The 20,141-nt window shown below is 50.7% G+C and overlaps 2 protein-coding genes across 2 annotated transcripts in view; one reads left to right on the forward strand and one right to left on the reverse strand.

Moving 5' to 3' along the window:
• LOC111142487 (guanine nucleotide-binding protein G(z) subunit alpha) overlaps window positions 1-2,434 on the forward strand; it is a 29,557-nt gene extending 27,123 nt beyond the window's left edge. The window contains exon 2 of the mRNA XM_022495690.1: window positions 1,374-2,434. Coding sequence (XP_022351398.1) covers window positions 1,374-1,718 — 345 coding nt within the window. The 3' untranslated portion in view covers window positions 1,719-2,434. The remainder of the gene's footprint in view (window positions 1-1,373) is intronic.
• The window catches only part of LOC111142488 (radial spoke head 14 homolog), a 109,384-nt gene extending 94,114 nt beyond the window's left edge, over window positions 1-15,270 (reverse strand). Inside the window, exons 1-3 of the mRNA XM_022495691.1 lie at window positions 15,072-15,270; window positions 13,671-13,773; window positions 11,007-11,125 (exon numbers count right to left, since the gene is read on the reverse strand). Of these exons, the coding sequence (XP_022351399.1) occupies window positions 11,007-11,125; window positions 13,671-13,773; window positions 15,072-15,270 (421 nt within the window). The remainder of the gene's footprint in view (window positions 1-11,006; window positions 11,126-13,670; window positions 13,774-15,071) is intronic.
• Between the last annotated feature and the right edge of the window lie 4,871 nt (window positions 15,271-20,141).

Raw genomic sequence — 20,141 nt, forward strand, 5'->3', positions numbered from 1 at the left:
AGCTCATTCTAAACAAGGCACAAGATCAGTTTTGGAAAACAGGAACTCCAAGGTGTCTGTGGAATCCCAGGGCAGCTTCTCTGAGGTGGGAGAGTCATGACAAGTACCTCTGAGCTTCCTCTCCCCACTCGAGCTGGTTCCCTCTCAGCACTGGTGCTGTTCCATTATGTACCTCAGACCATTCCAAATCTCCAGGAGAGTAGAGTTTCACTGAGGCATCCTCCTGGACACCCCCATCTGGGGTGACCTCACTTAGGCTAATAGCGCTGCCCATCCATGCTGCAGTGAGCCTGAGCTCCTGGCCGTGGAACTTGGAGCACATTTCCCGTCTCCCCAAGCCTCAGTTTCTTCATCTGTAAAATGGGAACAGGAAGGTGCAAGGTCTGAACCAGCTGGCATGCCGTGGCCACACCATCAGCACCAGCTGTGGCTTCCTTCCTCATTCCCACACAACTGGTGATACAATCTGGTCAGAAAGTCCTGAAATCCGACACCTCAGATCTAAACTAAACCAGTTCCGGGCTTTGTTTGGACATTTGGCTTGTTTGTTTTATTTTGAAACGAAGGGTAGCTTTTGCCATAGTAACTCACCAGCAGTCCTTTTAGAAGCTAGAATCATCGGTTCTCTGTGGAAACGGTGGGTTTGGGAGTCACACAGATGCGTTATGTTCCTTAAAAACTCAGTCACTACAACCCATTTAAGGTCCTCAGATGGGGGTAAATAAGGGCCAGTGCCACTGGGGTCACTGAGCCTCCTGGGCCACTGTTCTCACATGAGCCCAAGGTCCTGTCAGGGGCAGAGGGGACTGAGCCTTCCCCAACTCTCTAGTTTGGAGCCTTTGGTTTGGAAGCACAGGCTCTCCACTCACAGATCTGGCTGAGGACTGACGGTACCATGTGACAGCACCGAGGCTTGGAGGATGGGCCAGAGCTGCTGGCCGGGCAGGCTGGCCACACTCAGGTTGAGGGAGACATGATGGCAGCTCGGGCGCGTTGAGCTAGCACAGGACAGCAGGAGATGAGGCCCTCAGCTGTGAGTACGGAGTTGCCTGGGTCCCTGCGGCCAACGGACACTGTGCAGCAGCCCCAGGCCGCAGAAGAGGGTCTGATGAAGCAGAACATCCCCTTACAAAGACATGTCAGGGTGCCGCAGGTGGGACCAGCCCCTTCAGGGGCCCCAGAGCCCGTAGGAGGCAGGCAAAGACAGACTTGGCCTGGCAGAGGAAGGACTTCCCACCAGGAGGGTGGTATTTCCGGGGCCAGTGCCGGGTTGGGCTTGCCTGCCACGGGGGGCTTCCTCCCACCAGGGCCGCCAGCCTAGAGCCTTTCCATGCTGCATCCCCTGATTAACGCCAGCATTTTCCTGCCCACAGAGTCGGATGGCAGAGAGCCTGCGCCTTTTTGACTCCATCTGTAACAACAACTGGTTCATCAACACCTCACTCATCCTCTTCCTGAACAAGAAGGACCTGCTGGCGGAGAAGATCCGGCGTATTCCGCTCACCATCTGCTTCCCGGAGTACAAGGGCCAGAACACCTACGAGGAGGCCGCTGTCTACATCCAGCGGCAGTTCGAGGACCTGAACCGCAACAAGGAGACCAAGGAGATCTACTCCCACTTCACCTGTGCCACCGACACCAGTAACATCCAGTTTGTTTTTGATGCGGTGACAGACGTCATCATACAGAACAATCTCAAGTACATAGGCCTTTGCTGAGGAGCCAGGCTGGCCAGTTTGCCTGTGGCGAAACCCCTGGGGTGTCACACACCCCCACTCGTGCTAGGGAGACCCAGCCCAGGGGCAGAAAACGGGGGAGGCCTGATGAATGTCCCCCCCGCCCCTCCACCTCCTTGGCCCCCACGTTTCCGCAAACATAAATATATATGGATAGATTGCTAGGTAGGTAGACACACACACACACATGCACACACACACAGTCTGGAGATGGCCAAGTTCCCCAAAGTGTTGGAGCCTCTTGAAGACTTAAGCAGCTGTCACCAAGTTCACTACAAGCCCTTCCTGCCCCTTCACCTTGCCTTCCCGAGTCGGCCCCGCTCTGCATGGGGGGGAGGTGTCCCTGTGGGACTAGGAGGAGGCAGCTGGTTCATCTGGAGGAACACCAGGTCTGCCCAAGCTTCGGACTGGGGACCTTGCTACTGACCAGAAGGGAGGACGAGAGCAGGGTCTGTGCGTCTTCCCTGCTGGCCTGCTCTGTACCATGTTTGTTCTGGAACCAGGGTGCGAGGCCAGATGACACCACTAACCAGACCTCTAGCCACTCACAGCTCTTTTTAAACAGCTTCAGAATATGCAGCAAAAATCCACACGATAACAGGAGTGGCACGATTTGTTTCGAACTAGGCCAGCTGGGTTCCAGCTTTTCTTCTACCAGTCTGATGTTTTATAAATCAAACCCTGGTTTTTCTTCTCTGACATCCTTTTTTTTTTCTTTTTTCTTTTTTTTTTTTTTTTTTTTTTTTTGGCCAAATCTCATGGTGTTTCGCAGAAATACGGAAAATTTCAAATGCAGTTGAGTATTCTTTTTTAAAATGCAGATTTTCAAAACATATTTTTTTTCAGGTGGTCCTTTTTGTGTCTGGCTTGCTGAGTGTAAAAGTTGTTACCTGGATGAGCCTGTCCCTCTGCTCCCAAGCGACACTGGGGCTGACGGCCACCCTGTGGCAGCCTTGTAGGGCCGCGTTGTACATAAGCCCATGCAGCGTCCTCCTGTTTCCGGTGCGGTTTCTGCTTCGTTTTTATTTCAGAAAATAAACTGATGTATTTCAAGAAGGTTCTTCACCGAGGAGCAAACAAACAGTAGCTAAATGTCTTGGTGTTTAAAGAGTAAATTATTCATGGCTTTGCAAGTGGAGGAAGGGGAAGCGAGAGATGGGGCCCCAGCCCCTGCATGCCCTGCACCCGAGATGGGCCGAGAGCTACTTCGACTCCTGTGAAGGCTCAGCCGGCGTTGTAGCCTGAGGGAGGCCCTGCTGGGACCTTGCACTCTGGCCCTGCCTGTCCCAGGGCCTGTGGCACCTGCCACCATGGAAGGACCTTGGCCCAGGGCTGCATGTAAATATGAAACCCCTGCCATCAAGAGGGAAGGCACCGCCAGAGCCCTTGCCAAATTTCCTTTTCTCTCAGCCTCTATTCGGTACCCGTATGTCCAAGGTCAGTGTGTAGGATGACAGCCAAGGACTTTAAGAGATGTACAGAGGGAAAGAGGAGCTGGTGATTGTATGAAAGTTAAAGATTGTCTACTTTAAGAAAATAAAATAACCTGAATGAGCTGAGCCTCGTGCTGCCGTGCTGTGAGTGTGAGCGGCTGACCTGCGGGACAGCGCCCGGAGACACCATCCAGGCCCAGCTTGCATTTTCCTCTCCCCTGATCCACACATTCAGGCACAATAACTTTGAAATGAACATCAAGAATAAACAACCTTGGGGTGCCTGGGTGGCTCAGTTGGTTAAGCAACTGCCTTCGGCTCAGATCATGATCCTGGAGTCCTGGGATCAAGTTCCCCATTGAGCTCCTTGCTCAGTGGGGAGCCTGCTTCTCCCTCTGACCCTGCCCCTTCTCATGCTCTCTCTCTCGCTCTCTCTCAAGTAAATAAATAAAATCTTTAAAAAAAAAAAAAAAAAGAATAAACAACCTCAAGTGAGGAAAGAAAGTGTAAGAGAAGGGAGCCCTGCCAGGCCCATGTGTCTGGAGGGGCTGAGGTTTGGGGGTGATGATGGCTCCAAGACCCCTGCCCAGCACTGGCCCAGGCTGCAGCATCCCCCAGACCCCTCCCAGCCTAAAGACACCTCTGCCAGAGTACAGGAGGCGGACAGCCTGGAGGGTGCCAATAATGCCCAGCCATGAGGGTGGGGTCCTGCAGGGGGTGAGGAGGAAGGGTCCCCCACGTCTTCCCATCTGCTGACGCTGATTTGTGTGGTTAGGGGCATCTCCATGTGCTGGAGAGCACTAATTAGGAGTCGAGTAAGTTTGTTCACCCTGCACCAAGCACCTTACACATTATTTTAACACCTGTACCACACAGCAGGGTGTCAGCTGTGACCCGTTTTACAGATGAGAAAAGGTGCTCAAGTCAAGGTAAGGGACTGGTGGAGCAGAGAGGCGAGTGTTTCCCACAGCCTAGCCCTGCTCCTGATCATTTTGCACCCAGACAGCGTCCCACAGGGAAGCGCAGAGCCACTCTGCACCTCCTCCTCAAATCCGGGACCTACACAAAGCTCTGAGTGAGGACCAGCAGGTGGGGAGATACACATTACAGGGACACAAGTACAGATCAGGCTCTCTCCCTTCCCCACCCCGAGCCCTCATGGGGATTCCCTTCACACCTTCCCACATCACCAAACAGCAAAAATCCAAGGGGACTTTTGTATAAGAAGAAATAGCGTGTGACTTAAAATCTTGGGGACTTATTTTACGCTTTTAATGCCAACTGTGAAAAGAGCAGTAATTTCACCATGAGCATCCTTCACCCAAAAATACATAGCTAGAAGGAAAATAGGAGGATTCCGCCTTCCCTCCTGATGTGCTCGGGGTAGGAGGTGGCTTCCCTGGGCCAGCGCTCCCAGTTCCTGGAGTCCAGTCAGCCGACTCTCCCAGGGCCCCATCTCCACTGCAATCTGTCTGCACTGCATTTTTTTTTTCCTTTTACACCTCTGTGATCTGCTACATGAACTGCCCCTCCCTGCCTCATTTCACTGACCCCTCTGACAAGTATGTTTCCCATACTCTCCACTTCCACGACATTTCGGAGATCAAGTGCCTTTCATTTTTCATGTCGTACGTTGCCTATTTTTATTGAAGTGTAATTGACATTCCATCCTTTTAGTTTGAGTACTTCATATTGAGTACTTCAATATGTGTTATGAAATGATCCCCATGAGAAGTCTAGTCACCCTCTGTCTGTGCTGGTTCTTCCTCTGGTGGGACTGCAACATCCCCCTTTTTCTCTGCTCATGATCCAGGTATGTCTTCCCCATGCTCAAGTCCAAGATGGCCTATCTCTTGGGGCCCAGCCCACCAGGTGTTTGATGTCCGCTCCCTCCCACACTCCCCTGCATGAAGCACCCATGCCAGGGCAAGGTAGGAAGGGGCTCTGGCCCACCTTCTTCCTCCTCTGTGCCCAGACCATACCCAGTATGGAGAAGTCACCTGCTAAGCTAAAGGTCCAGGAAAGGTCCACCATCAGTCAGAGGGAAATGAGCTCTGGAACCAGCAGCAGAGGGGTCGGCCAGAGGAGGCCAGAGTTGGCAGGAGGGCAAACCTAAGAGGAGAGGTCTACCTTGTGCAGGAGGAGCTGGCCCAGCCTTGCCATCTGCAGGTGACTAACAACAGCCCAGGTCCCATGATGCAGCCAAAGACTCCCTCTCCTAGGGCACACCTACCATGTGGGCTCTGGGGGATCGCCATCTGCCCCTATAGCTCTTGTGGTCACCTGAGACAGAGCAATGGGTCACTGACAATAATCCCAGCTCTCCTTGACTGTTTACCGCATGGCTCTGGGCTGAACCTGGTATGCAGTCATCTGATTCAATCCTCCCCAGCTCCTGAGAAGCCAAGATTACTGGCTCTGTTTTATAGAGGGGAAGGCAGAGACCTGGAGTGGGGATAACTTCCCAGCATCACATAGTGTAACAAGTGACCTGACCAGGTCTGGGTCCCCAGGGCCAGTGCTCCGTCTGTCCACCCTCCCTAGAGCCCATGCAAGGCCCTGGCCATCTAGGACAAATGGAGATGGGGTGAGGGTCTGCTGCCTCAGGGGCAAGTGACGGGAAGGGCCACAGTCCCCCATGAGGACAAGGGGGCTCCACCAAGGCTGGACGGCACCCTGGGCGCTCGCCTAAGAGATGAGCTGAGTGACGGGTTTCAGTGCTAATGTAGGTCCAAGGCCAGGGGCCAGCTGCTTCTGCCCAGCGCAGGCACCAGAAGGACTTGACCTGCTTTGTGTAATGAGCTGTCCTCAACTGCCTGGGAATATGAAAGCCTTGTGGAGAGGGCTGAGAAAGACTGCCTGCTCCAAGAGAGCCCAGAAGGATAGCTGCTGGGATGGTGACCTACCTTGACTGGGCCAGACAGGGAAAGGCTCTCCTGGCTGGAGAAGGCCAGTAGATGGGGAGGGTGAGAGGAGACAAGGCTTCAGGCAGGTGCACCAGGCTGGGAACAAGGTGGACACAGTCACCGTTTGTGGGCATCATCCTTTGCTAAGTCTGGGAAGGGGGCACAGACTGTCAGGCTGAGGACATGCTTGGGGCCTGCCGCACCTTGTCCTGAAGGCAGGTGAGAAAGGACAGGCCCACCCCTCTAAGGCAGGCAGCCCCCTCCCTGCGTTCTGTGGTGTCAGAGCCAGGAGGAGCCAGGGTTGTTCCAGGCCACCTCCCCAGGCAGCCCCTGAAGAGAGAAAGGAGTGCAGCAGCTTATCTGCCCAAGACTGCCTGTCTGAGGCACACTGCAGAAAGGGGGAGAACACCGTGTTTTGCTTCTTCAGCAGACCCTCTCCCTAGGCTTCTGCTACTCCCACCCCTTCAGCTCCGAAGTCCCCCCACACCTCAAGAATCCCAAGATCGGAACTGCATCTGACAGCAAGCCCTGTCCCTCCCCAGGCCCACACTGCTCCTGTCTGAGGCTGAGGAGCCAGTCTCCACAGGAGAGGACTGAGCACAGCCTCTCTGCCTCCCTGGTGGGTGCTGGCCCCTGGGCAGGGAGGGTCACCTAGTTTTACCCCCCACAGCCCCATGCAAGCCAAGGCTGCCTACAGTGTGTCAGAGACAGAACAGTCCCTGCACCGTGCTGCTGCCACAGCTGGGCCAGCAGCTCAGAGTTCGGTCCAGACTCACAGGTGCACCCAGTCACCCTGGTTCCAGGCCACCATCAGATGGCCCAAGGGGCCTGGGCCGTGGCCAGTGGGGCTGGTAAGGAGACACTTCTAGGGCCTGGTGCTATTCGGCTGCCTCCCAAAATCCAGTTACAGAAGAATCCTCAATTTTGACATCAGAGTTCTCTCCTGTAACGCCAGCCACAAAACAAGACCCATTTCTGCGTGTGGTTAGCAGAAATGAGGGAGCCGACAGAGATTCCCCCAGAATTCCCAGCGGTTACTCAGGGCCCGCCTGGCAGGGAACCTGGGCTGGAGGCTTCTGCCTGGCACTTGCCTCTATAATCCTGCTTTCCCTTCTCCTGACTTGCAGCACCCCAGGGCCAGAGATGAGAGCAAGGCCAGGGCAGGCAGTCATTGGTCCTATCGCACCCCCTGCTGGTTACTCTGGGAAACCACACAGCTCACCAGATCCCTCCAGGCCCAAGGACTCAAGAGGGAGGACCTTCCCCCCTTCCCCTGCAGCTATCTCATACTACAGAGGGACACGGACAGAGCAATTGAGGCAAAGTGGCTGGACCAGATCAAGGGCCCAACACGGTTGTTGAATTGATGAAGGAGGGAGGGAACTAATTGCCACAAATAACTAAAAAATGATCCTTTAAAATATGGCATAAAGGCTGCTAACACCAGTATCTGTTGAGTGCCGGGCACGCAGCTAGGTGCAGAGGGTGTCTTTTGGCGTGGCAGCAGATAGAAAACCTGTACTGATGACCACCAGCCGGAGAGCCAGCTGAGCCCAGGCTATGCCTTACACAGGCACCCAGACTCCCACGCCCCGTGATAAAGCCAAACTACTGCCCAAGATCACACACTGGTTACAAGTACACCCACGAAGGAGACGCACCCACCGCACCCTGAGACCCAGTGAGGACACCACTTGGGACACAGCCACACTGACCACACCAGAAGCCACAGTGCTCAGAGTCCCCCCAGGCAGACTTCTTGGGGCATCTGCCCTAGCCTATGTCTCTCTCTCCCCCCCAACCACTGCTACACATCCCTCACCAGACTGTCCCAGGCCTCCCTTGCAGGCACCTCACAATGAGCAGCATCTAAGGAAGGCTGTGATTCAGGGTATGTTGCTCCTGGGGCCCCCGGTAAGGCTTGTCCCAACCACGGCCCCCCTGCTCTTTGTGATGTGCCCAGTGCTTGTGGCTTCCAGAACAATTTTGCAGGAAGGAGCTAGAACCAGGCCCTCCCCACCAGAACACAGATTACCATAGAGTTTTTGTAGCTAAGACCAGACTGGCAAGGTCTAGACAAGAAGACCTGTAAACAACAAACAAACAAAAATCCAGGCCAGGTACCTTCACTAGCTAAATGTGAAAAGCAAAACTCTTACACTTCTAGAACAAAATAGGGCAGAATATCTTCATGAGCACTGAACACACAAACACACACACACAGAGGGAAAGACTGATGAAACCGACCACATCCAAATGGAAAACTGCTGGGCTAATGAACAAACAAACAGTGAAAAGCCACGCAACAGCCCAGGAAATGTCATTTGCAATGTGTGCACATAGCCAACGAAGGATTGGAATCCAGGATGAAGGAAACGCTCCCTCAGATCAATAAGAAATAGAAAAACAACTCAACAGAATTCTCAGGCTCCAGGGAGGCACCTGGCAGGAGAGGCGATGCGGGTGACGCCAGGCAGAGGAGAGATGCCTCCTCTCCCAGCCACAGGGGACAGCAAAGCCATACAACAGTGCAACAGCACAGCACACCTTGAGGTTGCTGTTGAAGGTGCACAGCAGGCTCTGTCCTGCCTGGAGGAGGGAGGGCGGGGAAGCAGTGGCAGTATCTGGCCGAGCTGAAGGCCGGGCATCTCCTGCCTCCACAAGGATGCTGTCCTCCAGCAGAGGCCTTGGAGGGACTCCAGGAAAATCTGAGCAGGAACACTCGGGATCAGAAACAACCAGCCTGCCCCATGAGCCAACCAGGGGTAAGTGTATTGAATGTCAGCGTTACGTGCAAACAGCAGAAAGGTATGCAACAGTTAAAACAGTCAAACAGAGCCTGTGACATGGCATGGCTAAATCTCAAAATTATAACATTAGGTTAAGTGGCAAGGGGATGCATTCAGCCAGATCCATTGGCATCGAGTTTTAAAACGTGCTGGGCGAGATCTCTGTATGACTACATCCTTGGTAAAATATAAAGACGTGCGTTAGGGATATAGTCAGAAATTACTGGGGGCTCCAGGGAGGGCAGGAGAAAAGGTGCTGGGTGGGGAGGTTCACGGGGTGCTTGAACTATTATTTAAAAAAAAAACAAAAACAAGCAAACGGGAAATATGGTGAAATGTTAAAACTTAGCAAAGCTGTGATGGTACCTGATGTTTATGCTCATTATCTCTGTATTTCTCCGAAGGCTTAAACAGATCACAATAATTGAAGAGAGCTGGCTGGGAGCTCCACACCCCAAGAAGAAGCATTCCCGTGTCATTTAGCTCAGCCCTGAGCGCCGGTGCTTCACAGACACCCCACTCTCCCAGTGGCCCTCAATCATGGCCTCAAGAGAGAACCAGCCAAGGTGCGTTTGAGAAAGTTACATGTGCCAGCTCCCAGAGACAGATCCTGTTGGCCTGGGATAGGGCCAGGGATAAGCTCGGCCTTTCAAAAGACCACCAGAGGGTTCTGTGGTCTGGCCTAATGTGTTCCCTAACATCCAGTTTGGCCCAGCTGGAAGAAGTCTTGCTTCCCTCATGGGCAGCAATCCTGGGCCCCCAAGGGCTCCACTCCTTTGCCCTACCTCGCTGAACCTCATCCCAGTAGTCAGTTCTCTCTGGGCCCTCAACTCAGCGAGAGCTCGCGCATGGAGGTGAGTGTTTATGCCACATTTCATGCAGGGCGATGTGCAACACGCTTGGCGAGCATCTTCTCACTTGCCCTCACTTCCCCATCCAGGGGCAGGCAAGGAACCAGGGGAAGGGCAGAGGGAACCCCGGGCCATCTCAATCCTAGGCTATGACACCTTTTTGCCCACCTTTAACTTAAGTCACCCCCTTAAGGCCTTGATATCGCTCCTCTCTGAATGAGCCCCCTGTTTAAAACATGTTCATTGCACCACGTGACAGGGCGGCCGTGAACCTGACACAAGTCTGAACCCTTTAGCTGCAGTGGCTGGGTGGCTGTCACCCTGGACTCTGCATCTAAATCTAAGCAGGAACACTCAACCAAGGGGGACCTCAAGCCTGGTGGAGGAGGGGCAGGCTTTCTTTTTTCCTTAAACATGCTATGGCACACTTCACAAATGAGGACATTTACAGGGCTATAATCATCAGGGAAACACAAATTAAAACCAAAATGAGACCAAACACCCACCCCCCAAAATAGCTAAAATAAAGAGCCAGGAAAGATCAAGTGTGGGTGAGGATCGAGGGCGTGTGCGGCTGGTGGGAGTGCAAACTGGTGTAAGTATTTTAGAAAACCATCGGTGGTAGCTTCTAAAGCTGAACATAAAGCTGTCCTAGCCGCAGCAAGTCCCCTCCCAGGTATGTCTCAAAAGAAACGCATCTCTACACCCATCAAAAGACACTCACAAGAATGTTTATGGACACTGTTCTTGGGAGCCATTCACTAGAAACAATTCAAGTGTCCATGGGCAACAAAGTGGGTAAAGAAACTGTAGAGTACTCATATAACGTGAATACCATAGTCCAGCGCAAATTGTCAAAAATCATATATGGATCTCTGAGATAAAACGCTGAGCACAAAGAAAGCTAGAAACCAGATATTACAGGATGGATGTTTCCACTTAGGTAAAATTTAAGAAAAGGCATAAAACAACCTATAATCTCATGTACAGGAGATACTGTTTCCCTTTGGGTGAGGAGTAGTAACTGGTCTGGGGCATGTGGGAAGTTTTTAGAGTGGTGGCAATGCTCTAGAAATTTCTGTCTGTGTGGTGATTCCATGGCATGTTCACTTAGTACAACTTAATAAAACGTTCATGTACAATTTGTGCCTTTTTGATATGTACGTTGGACCTTAGTAAAAGCATAACTTTTTTTTTTTAAAACGTGCTCTAGACTGTGACCTGCAGCATGGCGCATGAGTGACCCAAAGTGGAGACTGAGGGGCCACCTGAGTGCCCACAGAGAGCCTACCTGAGGGCAGCTGGGCCACGTGCTTCAAAGCCAGGTGCAGATTCTCTCGGCAGGCTACCTGAGGGTCGTTCAGCAGGTAGGACAAGGCAAGGAGGACATCGTGCTCTAAAAAGCCCTCTCTGGGGAAAAGAATTCAGATTTAGACACAATTAAGACCATGCCCAGAGAGGATCCAGTAAGACCAAGGAGGAAGTTGCCCACCCACAATAGGCATGGACCATGTTCCTCTGGCTTCCAGGGAAAAGAGAAAGGCCAGAGGTGGGCAAGCCATAACACCATCCCCAGAGGCCATGAGAGCAGTGTGGCTTGTGTGCCAGTGGAAGAAACCATACGTTGGAATCACCACAGCTCTGCCCCTTCCTTAGCTGGGACTCCAACTGCTCTGTGTGCCCCTGGATCCTTCCTTTCACTCTTGCAAGTGTCAATCCTGTTATCTGTAAAATGGGGATGAGGCAGCAGAATCCCACAACTGGCCTACCCTGAACTTCAGGGACCCACCGACCAGGGCACACACCCACCGATGCTCCAGGCTCTGCAACCCTGTCCCTCGAAGCCCCTGCCTCCTCCTGAGCTGAATGGGGGGCTTGCCAATAGCCAGGGGCTTGCCTCCAAGCCTATGTATGCCTGTTACGCTGCTTGTGATAATTATATAAGTTAATTAACTATTAGATAAGCCAATTAGATGTGAGAAGAGGTTTGTTGGTGTTTTTTCTTTTTAATTTCCTTATGAAAACAAAGTTGATTGCTTTGGGAAGACTCAACAGTGAGTCTCAAAAAAAAGTGAGATGACTATAAATTCTAGAAGGCTTTTTTACATGCAGATTACTCCATTAATGTCTTTGAGTTCTCTGCTCTATTGGAAAGAAACTCAAGCTGCAAATTAGATGATATTATAGGTGTGGTTTAAGCAAAAAAAAAGATGACGGGAAACATCAACCAGTGGGTCCACACCCAAGAAGAGGTCTGGGTAGCACACCAGGATTGGTGAATGCCGAATTATTTGTGTCTGGGGTTAAAATGAACAGTTTAAAGGGAATGTACAATTTCTTCAATTGCTGGTTTTATGACTTTTTTTTTTTAATAACTGACTCACTGCTGGAGCCAAGCACATGTGGTGTGAGGGCTTCTGAGCTCATATCTCTCAGGGCTGAGCTCAGTGAGAACTCAGTGTGATGCCCTTGACCAGGACCTAACACAGGAAGTGCCCAACCAATCGTGCTCATGCCATTGTTGGCCAGGATTTAACCTACAGTGAGTTCTGAGTCATTTTGGGACAAGAAAATCCTAGCAGGGCACCCAGGTTGCAGGGGACTTCCCTGACTGTCCACATGAGAGGGCCTCTTCAGTCAGTTCCGGTCACCCACTCCCTGTCACTCCTGCTTTGTAAGGCTGGGGTGTTTGCCTTGAGGGCATCTGCCTCCCTCACCCGTAAGTGAGATAGAGGTAGGCCAGGGCAGCTAGGCCTCCTGGAAGGCTCTTCCATTTGTGGGCTGTTATACCGACAGACTCCTCAAGGTGACAAGACATCAAGCCCCAGGCTATTGCCCCCATCCTCTCTTCCTATTGCTGCCTGTATGGGTACAAGAGGTACAAAAGTTTCCACATGACCAGTTACTTAGAGCTTGCCAGGCTCCACAAGCTACTGGCTTTAAGTTATAGGCTCACCACAGAACTCAGGCAAACTCCAGAAATCAGCCTCTGTTACTTTGGGCCCTTTGCATTCTTCGTCTACCGTGCTATGGTGGAGCAAGCCACGGTTTGGGAACCCTGGACCCTAGTATCTTGGTTCTCCTCCCCACACCTAGAGGTCGCAGTGGGAGGGATGGCAGACGCTGAAGGACAATGCAGGCCAGGCCAGAGCAGGTCCTTGGTCAGTGACACTTGCTTCGCTACGTGTCACCCCATCCAACCCTGCCACCGTGGCCATGTCCAGGAATCCGCAACCCCCCCCAACCTCCTACTGCCACGAAACAAACTGACAGGCACCCCCACTAGGCTCACAAGTTCCTTTACCTGCCCAAGCTCCAGGCACCTTTCCCCACAGTGTCCGTCAGCCCTTGTGGGCTAACCATTTAATGTCCTCATCAGGTCAGAGAGAGAAAAGAGCAGCAGGAAGGAGAGGCTCTTCAGTCCTCGATGCTCCTAAGTATTAGCACTTGCCCTGGGTCTGTCTCAGGTAAGCACAGCAACACATTTAACCCCCTGCCCCCACGAGCAGGTGCAGATGAGGACAATGAGGTACAGAGAGCTTGGGGAGAGGCAGGACTGAGCAACCTTACATTTTGTGAGATGCCTTGACACCCCTGAAAGGATCTCTAGCTTCTGCAAAGGGGCATCTGTTGTTTACATCAAAGCAGCCGGAAGACAGTGAGCACCCTGCCCTTGATTCCTTTCTGGGTGCATGCACCCCGGGCAGCAGCACCTGGGCAGGGCTCCAGGGCTGTTTGTGATTCTCCGCGCTGTTTGCAGCACCAAGTAAAACTAGTCATCCCAGGTCAAGAGTGTGAACTGAACGGATATGGGAAAGCACCTCCACCCTCCCCTCAACACACACACAGACTGACAGACAAAAATTCAGAGATTCAGGGTCATCCAAGGGCCTGCCACCCGGGGGAGGGGTGTGGCTCCCAAGCATGACGTGGGTTTCCAGAGACAGCTGCCCACCTGCCCACGTTATGGGTCGCCATGATGTGGAGCACCTCGGTGGTCTTTATCCGCACCATGTCATTGCTATCCTTCAGCAAAGCTTTCAGGCTCTCCAGGCAGCCTACAAGGCACAAAAATCTTTGAACATTTACCAATCTCAGAAATCAACTCACCTGGAAGTCAACAAGTGAGCCAACGTTGGGCAACAAGAGACTACTGCTGCTTTGGGGGCTGGGGGAATAGTGTCAGTTGCGAAGTAGTTCCAACTCACCCAAGGGGTCTCTGTGTGCCAGAAAGGCTTGCACAGGGGACTGTATTATCTAACCCCCTTCACGTTTCCAAACAATGCCTTGTGTCTCGATCCACTGCAGGATTAAGAAAATGGCCTTCGCATTTGGGGAGACTGAGGGTCAAATTCTCACCCCTGTCCCAAAGTGGTCATGTACCCTCGAATGGGTCACACCTAGGGATGCCAGGTTGTGCAAATAAAAATCCAGCTTTATTTATTGATCTGGCAACCCTAGCCTTGTACCCCTCCTCTGAACCTCCAGTTTTCTTATCTGTCAGTTTTCTTTATTTTTTTTTTAAGATTTTTTTTATTTATTTATTTGACACAGAGAGAGAGAGAGAGAGATCACAAGGAGGCAGAGAGGCAGGCAGAGGGAGAGGAGGAAGCAGGCTCCCCGCTGAGCAGAGAGCCCGATGCGGGGCTCGATCCCAGGACCCTGAGATCATGACCTGAGCCGAAGGCAGAGGCCTAACCCCCTGAGCCACCCAGGCGCCCCTTATCTGTCAGTTTTCTTATCTTCCCTCCCAAGGCAGGTGCTATCAGAATTAAGATAACATAGGCAAAAAAAAGATAACATAGGCAGTGCACCTGGGTGGTGCTGGCCCAGAGTCAGGCTTATTAAATAGCGACTCTTAGTACTGAAGTTCCACCCGGTGTCCTAGGCCCTGGTTCCAGGAACCACAGCCAAATCCAGAATCAACTGGCCCTTCAGTACTAAGGCTGGAGGGAGAAGCTGCAGCTCGTCCATCATGTGCCTCATCTGGGAAACGTGTGACCATGTCATGAAAATCACCTCAAGCCTTATTTTGATAATTAGCAGAGTGGGACACAAGGGACATAGTTCCCAAATACATGTGTGGTTTTAGTAAGGTGCGAGCCTATCTTTTGTGACAGTCTCATGGATGATAAACAGCACTGTTTGGTGGATCTGTGGCCACATGGTTGAGCCGTAGCAGAGGGGACAGACTTGTGGCTCTCGGTGGGATGCTGGTGTGTCTGAGCAAGGACGGACTGACAAACCCAGAGGGACACGGTGAAGGGGCCAGGTCACTTCAGCCCCTCCCACTTCTGGCCACTGTGTCTGTCCATCCAGACCCCAGTCATAGTCACCTGGGCTGTGACACACTCACCTATGTCGATGGCCACGTAGACATGCTCAGGGTCGTGCATGAGGTCACAAAGAGCCATGAGGGCTTTCTGCCTCGTCAGCAGGTCCTCCGACTGCAGCTCTTCGTTGAGCTTGGGCAGGGCCCGACAGCCATAGGCAATGGAGGCCTGGGCGGGGTTGATGTCAGGGGGCAGGTACATGGAGATCCGGGCATGGGCCATCCTTCCACGCCTGCAGAGAGCAGCTCTCTAGCTCTCAAAACAAAAGCACTGCAGAACCACTGATTAAGAGAAATCAAAAAGGTGTCATTATTACCACTGGGATTTAGAAGCTACTTCTCATTTGATCCTCGAAACTATAAGGGCAGTCAGATGGGTATCTTTACTCTCTTTTTTTTTTTTTTTTTTAAAGATTTTATTAATTTGTTTGAGGGAGAGAGAGTGAGAGAGAGCAGGAGGAGAGGGAAAAGCAGACTCCTCGCTGAGCAGGGAGCCCGATGCGGGGCTTGATCCCAGGACCCTGAGATCATGACCTGAGCTGAAGGCAGACAAACAACCGACTGAGCCACCCAGGCACCCCCTTTACTTTCATTTTATGGTTTAGCAAACTGAGGCTGAGAGCAATGAAGGAATCTGCTCAAGGTCACAATAAAGGTAAATAGCAGCCCAAATTGCAAACTCCAGAGCTCTCCCATGCTTAATGAAAGAGGGACCACCAATGCTTTACAGGCTGGTCCTTGGGCCAAAGGCACCAAAAAGACAAAACGAACCAAACCAGCAAACACGAATAAGGTCACCACAGATGGTGCTTATCTTAGGCCAGCAACACCTAGTATCTAACTCAACTACTCCAGGATTTGTGTTATCCCAGTCTTACAAAGGAAATAGCTGAGGTCTGAGGGTAGGAGATGGCTTCAGGTTATGGAACTGATAAGGCCAGGAGCCAATGTTCAAATCCAGGTCTAGTTCATTCATCCATCAGGAACCCATATTCAGATGCTGCTTCTCCTTCTTTTTTTTTTTTAAGTATTTTTTATTATGCTCAGATAGCTACCGTATAGTATAGTATTCAGATTCTTCTGACACATCCACAGAAAAAGGAATTAAGCTTAAAGTGTGATATAATTTTATTACACACATACACACTTGGAGCGACTGTAGGTGGTGTGGCTCAGTATAGCTGACCCTTGAACAACACAGGTGTGAAATGCATGGGTCCAGTTACACATGGATTTTTTATAAAATGGTACTTTTTTTACACACTACACTTTGCACATATTTTTTACATAACTACTGAATGTGTTCTCTCCCTGATACCTCTCTTAATATTTTTAAAAATCTAGCTTCTTTTATTGTGAGAATATAGTATAGTATACAATAAATATAACATAACATACATGGTCATCGACAGTTTATGTTATTGGTAAGGCTTCTGGTCAACAATGGGCTTAGTAATAGTTAAGGAGGGAGTCAAAAGTTATAAGTGGATTTTAGATTGTGGGGGAAGGGTAGTGTTGGCACTCCTGACCCCTATGTTGTTCGAGGGTCAACTGTAATTAAGAACGGGGTCCAGACCTAGGCCATTGGGTGGCCCTTGACAAGTTACTTCTTCTATCTGTGTCTTTCTACTGCTGCAAAAGGGAAGTGATAAGAACACCTCCTTCCTTCCCTGCCAGAGTGGTTATAGGAACTGCTGCTACCCAGGAGCCTGGCACAGCAGTCTCTGAATATGTCCTCTGTGGCTACTGTTACAGTGATGGTGGTTCCTGCAATTAGTCCCAGTGACAGTCCCAGCCCTGCAGGAATGCTCAGCTTCGGTAAAGGCGGTGAGCCTGACTCTGATTCTGGGCACCAAGTGACCGCCCGGGGCAAGAGGAGAGGGGCCCTGGCTAGGAGGGATGTGGACTTTTCTGGGCTCTCCGAGCTAGGAGTAGTGGGTGCTGGGGACAGGGTCCTGCCCTCTTTTAAGGAGCATGGGTTAGGGAGTTAAGAGGACGAGAGCCCGGTGTGAACAGGGAGGGGTGAATCTGGGGACCCCCCCCCCCCCCCCGTTCCCTCTGGCGGCCGCTGGCTCACCTGCCTCAGCCCGCGGTCCCGGAAGCGCTCGCCCGTTGCCAGGCGACCTGTTGCCAGGCTACCCCACGGCGTCCGCAGCGCCCACCGCGCAGGCGCGAAGGGCCCCGGGGCCGAAACCAGCTGTGAAGTGCGGACAATGATGCTTTACAGGGTTACGGTGAAGAACAAAAGCGGCTCAGCTTTGTTCATGGTACAGAAGGGAAGCGAAGTGACTGTACTCTGAATTGAACGCTGCATGCCTTTAATCCTCAGAGTAAACTAGGGAAGTGATAACATCCAGTTTACCGACAAACTTCAGAAAGGTTCAGTAGCTTCCCCTAAATTACCCTGGTCTGATCCCTGAACTGTCTAGCCCTGGCTCATGCTCCTTGATCTGCAATCTGATTACCTGCTAATGACACAGATCAGCCCCGCAGTGGAGCAAACACGCTGCTGGCTGGAGCAATTGCTCTTGAAAGCAAGCCAGACCCAGCCATCACCTGCATAAAACCCTCCCATGGCTTTCACCTGGTCTCAGGACAGAGTCCAAAATCCTAGCCTGCTACTCAAGGCCCTGGGTCATGGCCTCCTTCAGCCATGCTGGATTCTTTTAATTTCCCAAATGGTCAACTCTTTCCTTCCGGCTGAGATGCTTGTAACACTAACCACTTCTTTGCCCTTCAAGACACAGCTCAGTGTACACTTCCTCTATGAATCCTGTTCTCTCCCCAACTCCAAAGTAGTAAATAACCCCATAATTTAATTATCCCACAGGCACACTTCCTCCTCTAATTCTCTATTTCTGTTTCCCCTAGCACACTCCAACTTCCCGGAGGATGGAGAGGCCTTGTCAGTCCTGTTTACTTGCTTTTCCAGTGCCGGGAATATACTAGAAGTTTCAGCCAATGTAGCATAAACGAATGGTTAATGGACTTGAATCAAGATTTATAATCTACAAAGCACTTTCACCAACTTGTGTGATCTTCACAAAGAACCTTGAAGTAGATAGTCACATCCGTTTTATAGCTGAGTAAACTGAGGCACAGGAAGAGGTAGAGCAACTCACATAAGTCCACCCCCTAAGCCTGCAGCCTTAGCACTGAAACTTAACTAACAAAGGCACCAGGTATTAGCCTCCAGCACAATTAGCTTTGGAATGAAGATCACTACTCTGATCTGTGTGCCCAGGATCCCATACTGTGATGGGGAGATCTGCCCCCTACTGTGGTTCTTTAAAGGACCTAGTTATAAAGGATCTCTAACTTTAAGAGCCTCCTAGCTTTTTTAGGAAGATGGTGTGGAGAGCGCTGGAGTAGGAGTCAGGAAATCTGGTTTCGAATTCTAGTTCTAACTCACTAGGCAAATTCTTTTGATTTTGTGAGCCTTAGGTGCCTTGTCTGTGAAATTAGGGAGCCGAATCGAGTAGATACTCAAAGCTGGGAACCCTGGGCCTCTCAGAATCTGGTTAGAGTCCTTTTTTTTTTTTTTTTAAAGATTTTATTTATTTATTTGACAGACAGAGATCACAGGTAGGCAGAGAGGCAGGCAGAGAAGCAGGCTCCCTGCTGAGCAGAGAGCCCGATACGGGGCTCGATCCCAGGACCCTGGGATCATGACCTGAACCGAAGGCAGAGGCTTTAACCCACTGAGCCACCCAGGCGCCCCCCCCCCTTTTTTAATTACCCTTCAGTTTTATTATTTTTCAATCTCTTTTTGTTAACTTTTAAAGATACACATAACATTATATAGGTATATGTGTTAATTATGAAACATAAAAATATAATAACTATGTGTGAATTCACCACCAAGAACATTCTGAATGCCTGCATCCTCTTCCCCTATCCTATAGTCCATCTTCCTCTCCAAAGCTAACTACTCTCTCATTTTATGATTACACAGTCTTACAAGTGCCTCTAGAGGCCATCTAGCCCACATGCCTCACTCTTCAAACGGAAACTAGCTTATAGGAGCTCAGCAACAGGTCAGCTTTTAAACAGCCATTAATTACAGAAATTAATTTTATAAAATGAGCTCTAGAAGCCAGGCATATGATATTCAGGCATCATTAGTTTCAGAACTATGCAAATTAAGGTTAATGAACAGTAGGCCACTGCAGGGGACTGGGCTCCAATCAAAGGCCAATGGTGCAGCAAAAGTTCTTACGCCATGATTGCTGAGAGGAGGAGGTGTCTGTGGGAGAGACTTGAAGGAGGAAAGCACGCCAAAATACATCAAGGCTGACCTGGCAAGGCCAGAGATAGGGAGATGTTATTTATCATCTGTTTTCCAAATTGTTTATTTTCATTTGAGTTATTTATTGAATAAGCAATATATGCCCATAGAGGAAAATCTAGAAAGTATGAAAGTAAAATGTCTCCATCCCTCCTCAGTCCCCAGCCAACAGGTTGTCCTGACCTGTAACAACCACCACTGGTATCTTTACAGAGCTAAGCTAAACTTATGCAAGTAAATATGATTCATTTACTTTTTATTGTAGCAGCATACTTCACTGTTCTCTACCATATTTTTAAAAATTTAATATTCATTCACTCCCTTAACATTCACTCAATGTCTGCTATGCCCAGGCACTGTTTAACCCATGTGTTACATGGATGAAATCAACACAAACACCCCTGCTCTTGCTGCAGCCAGTGGGGGGAGATAGACAACCAACATAAACAAGAAGTTTTACAGTATGTTAGAAAATAGTAGGTGCCTGGGAGAAACAGAGCGGAATAAGGGGTTGCGAGGATGTTACAATTGTAAATGGGCTGCTTTGGGGAGGCCTCATCTAGTGGTGTTATCTGTGCAGATGTGAAGGGGAAGGAGGCGAGCAATGTGAAGATCTGGGGGAAAAACATTCCAGGCTTAGAGAACAGCCAGTGCAAACACCCCGGTGCCTGGTGTGTTGCAGGAACAAGGAGGCCAGTGGAGCCTGTGTGGGATGTGGGGATGGGGAGTAAGCGGTAGAAGATGAGAGGAAATAAGGCAAGAGCAAATTACATGAAACCTCTTGGGCCATTGTAAGGATTTTATTA

Source organism: Enhydra lutris, unplaced genomic scaffold (genome assembly GCF_002288905.1).
Source record: "Enhydra lutris kenyoni isolate GAN:26980312 unplaced genomic scaffold, ASM228890v2 scaffoldscaffold8, whole genome shotgun sequence".
Taxonomy (NCBI): domain Eukaryota; kingdom Metazoa; phylum Chordata; class Mammalia; order Carnivora; family Mustelidae; genus Enhydra; species Enhydra lutris.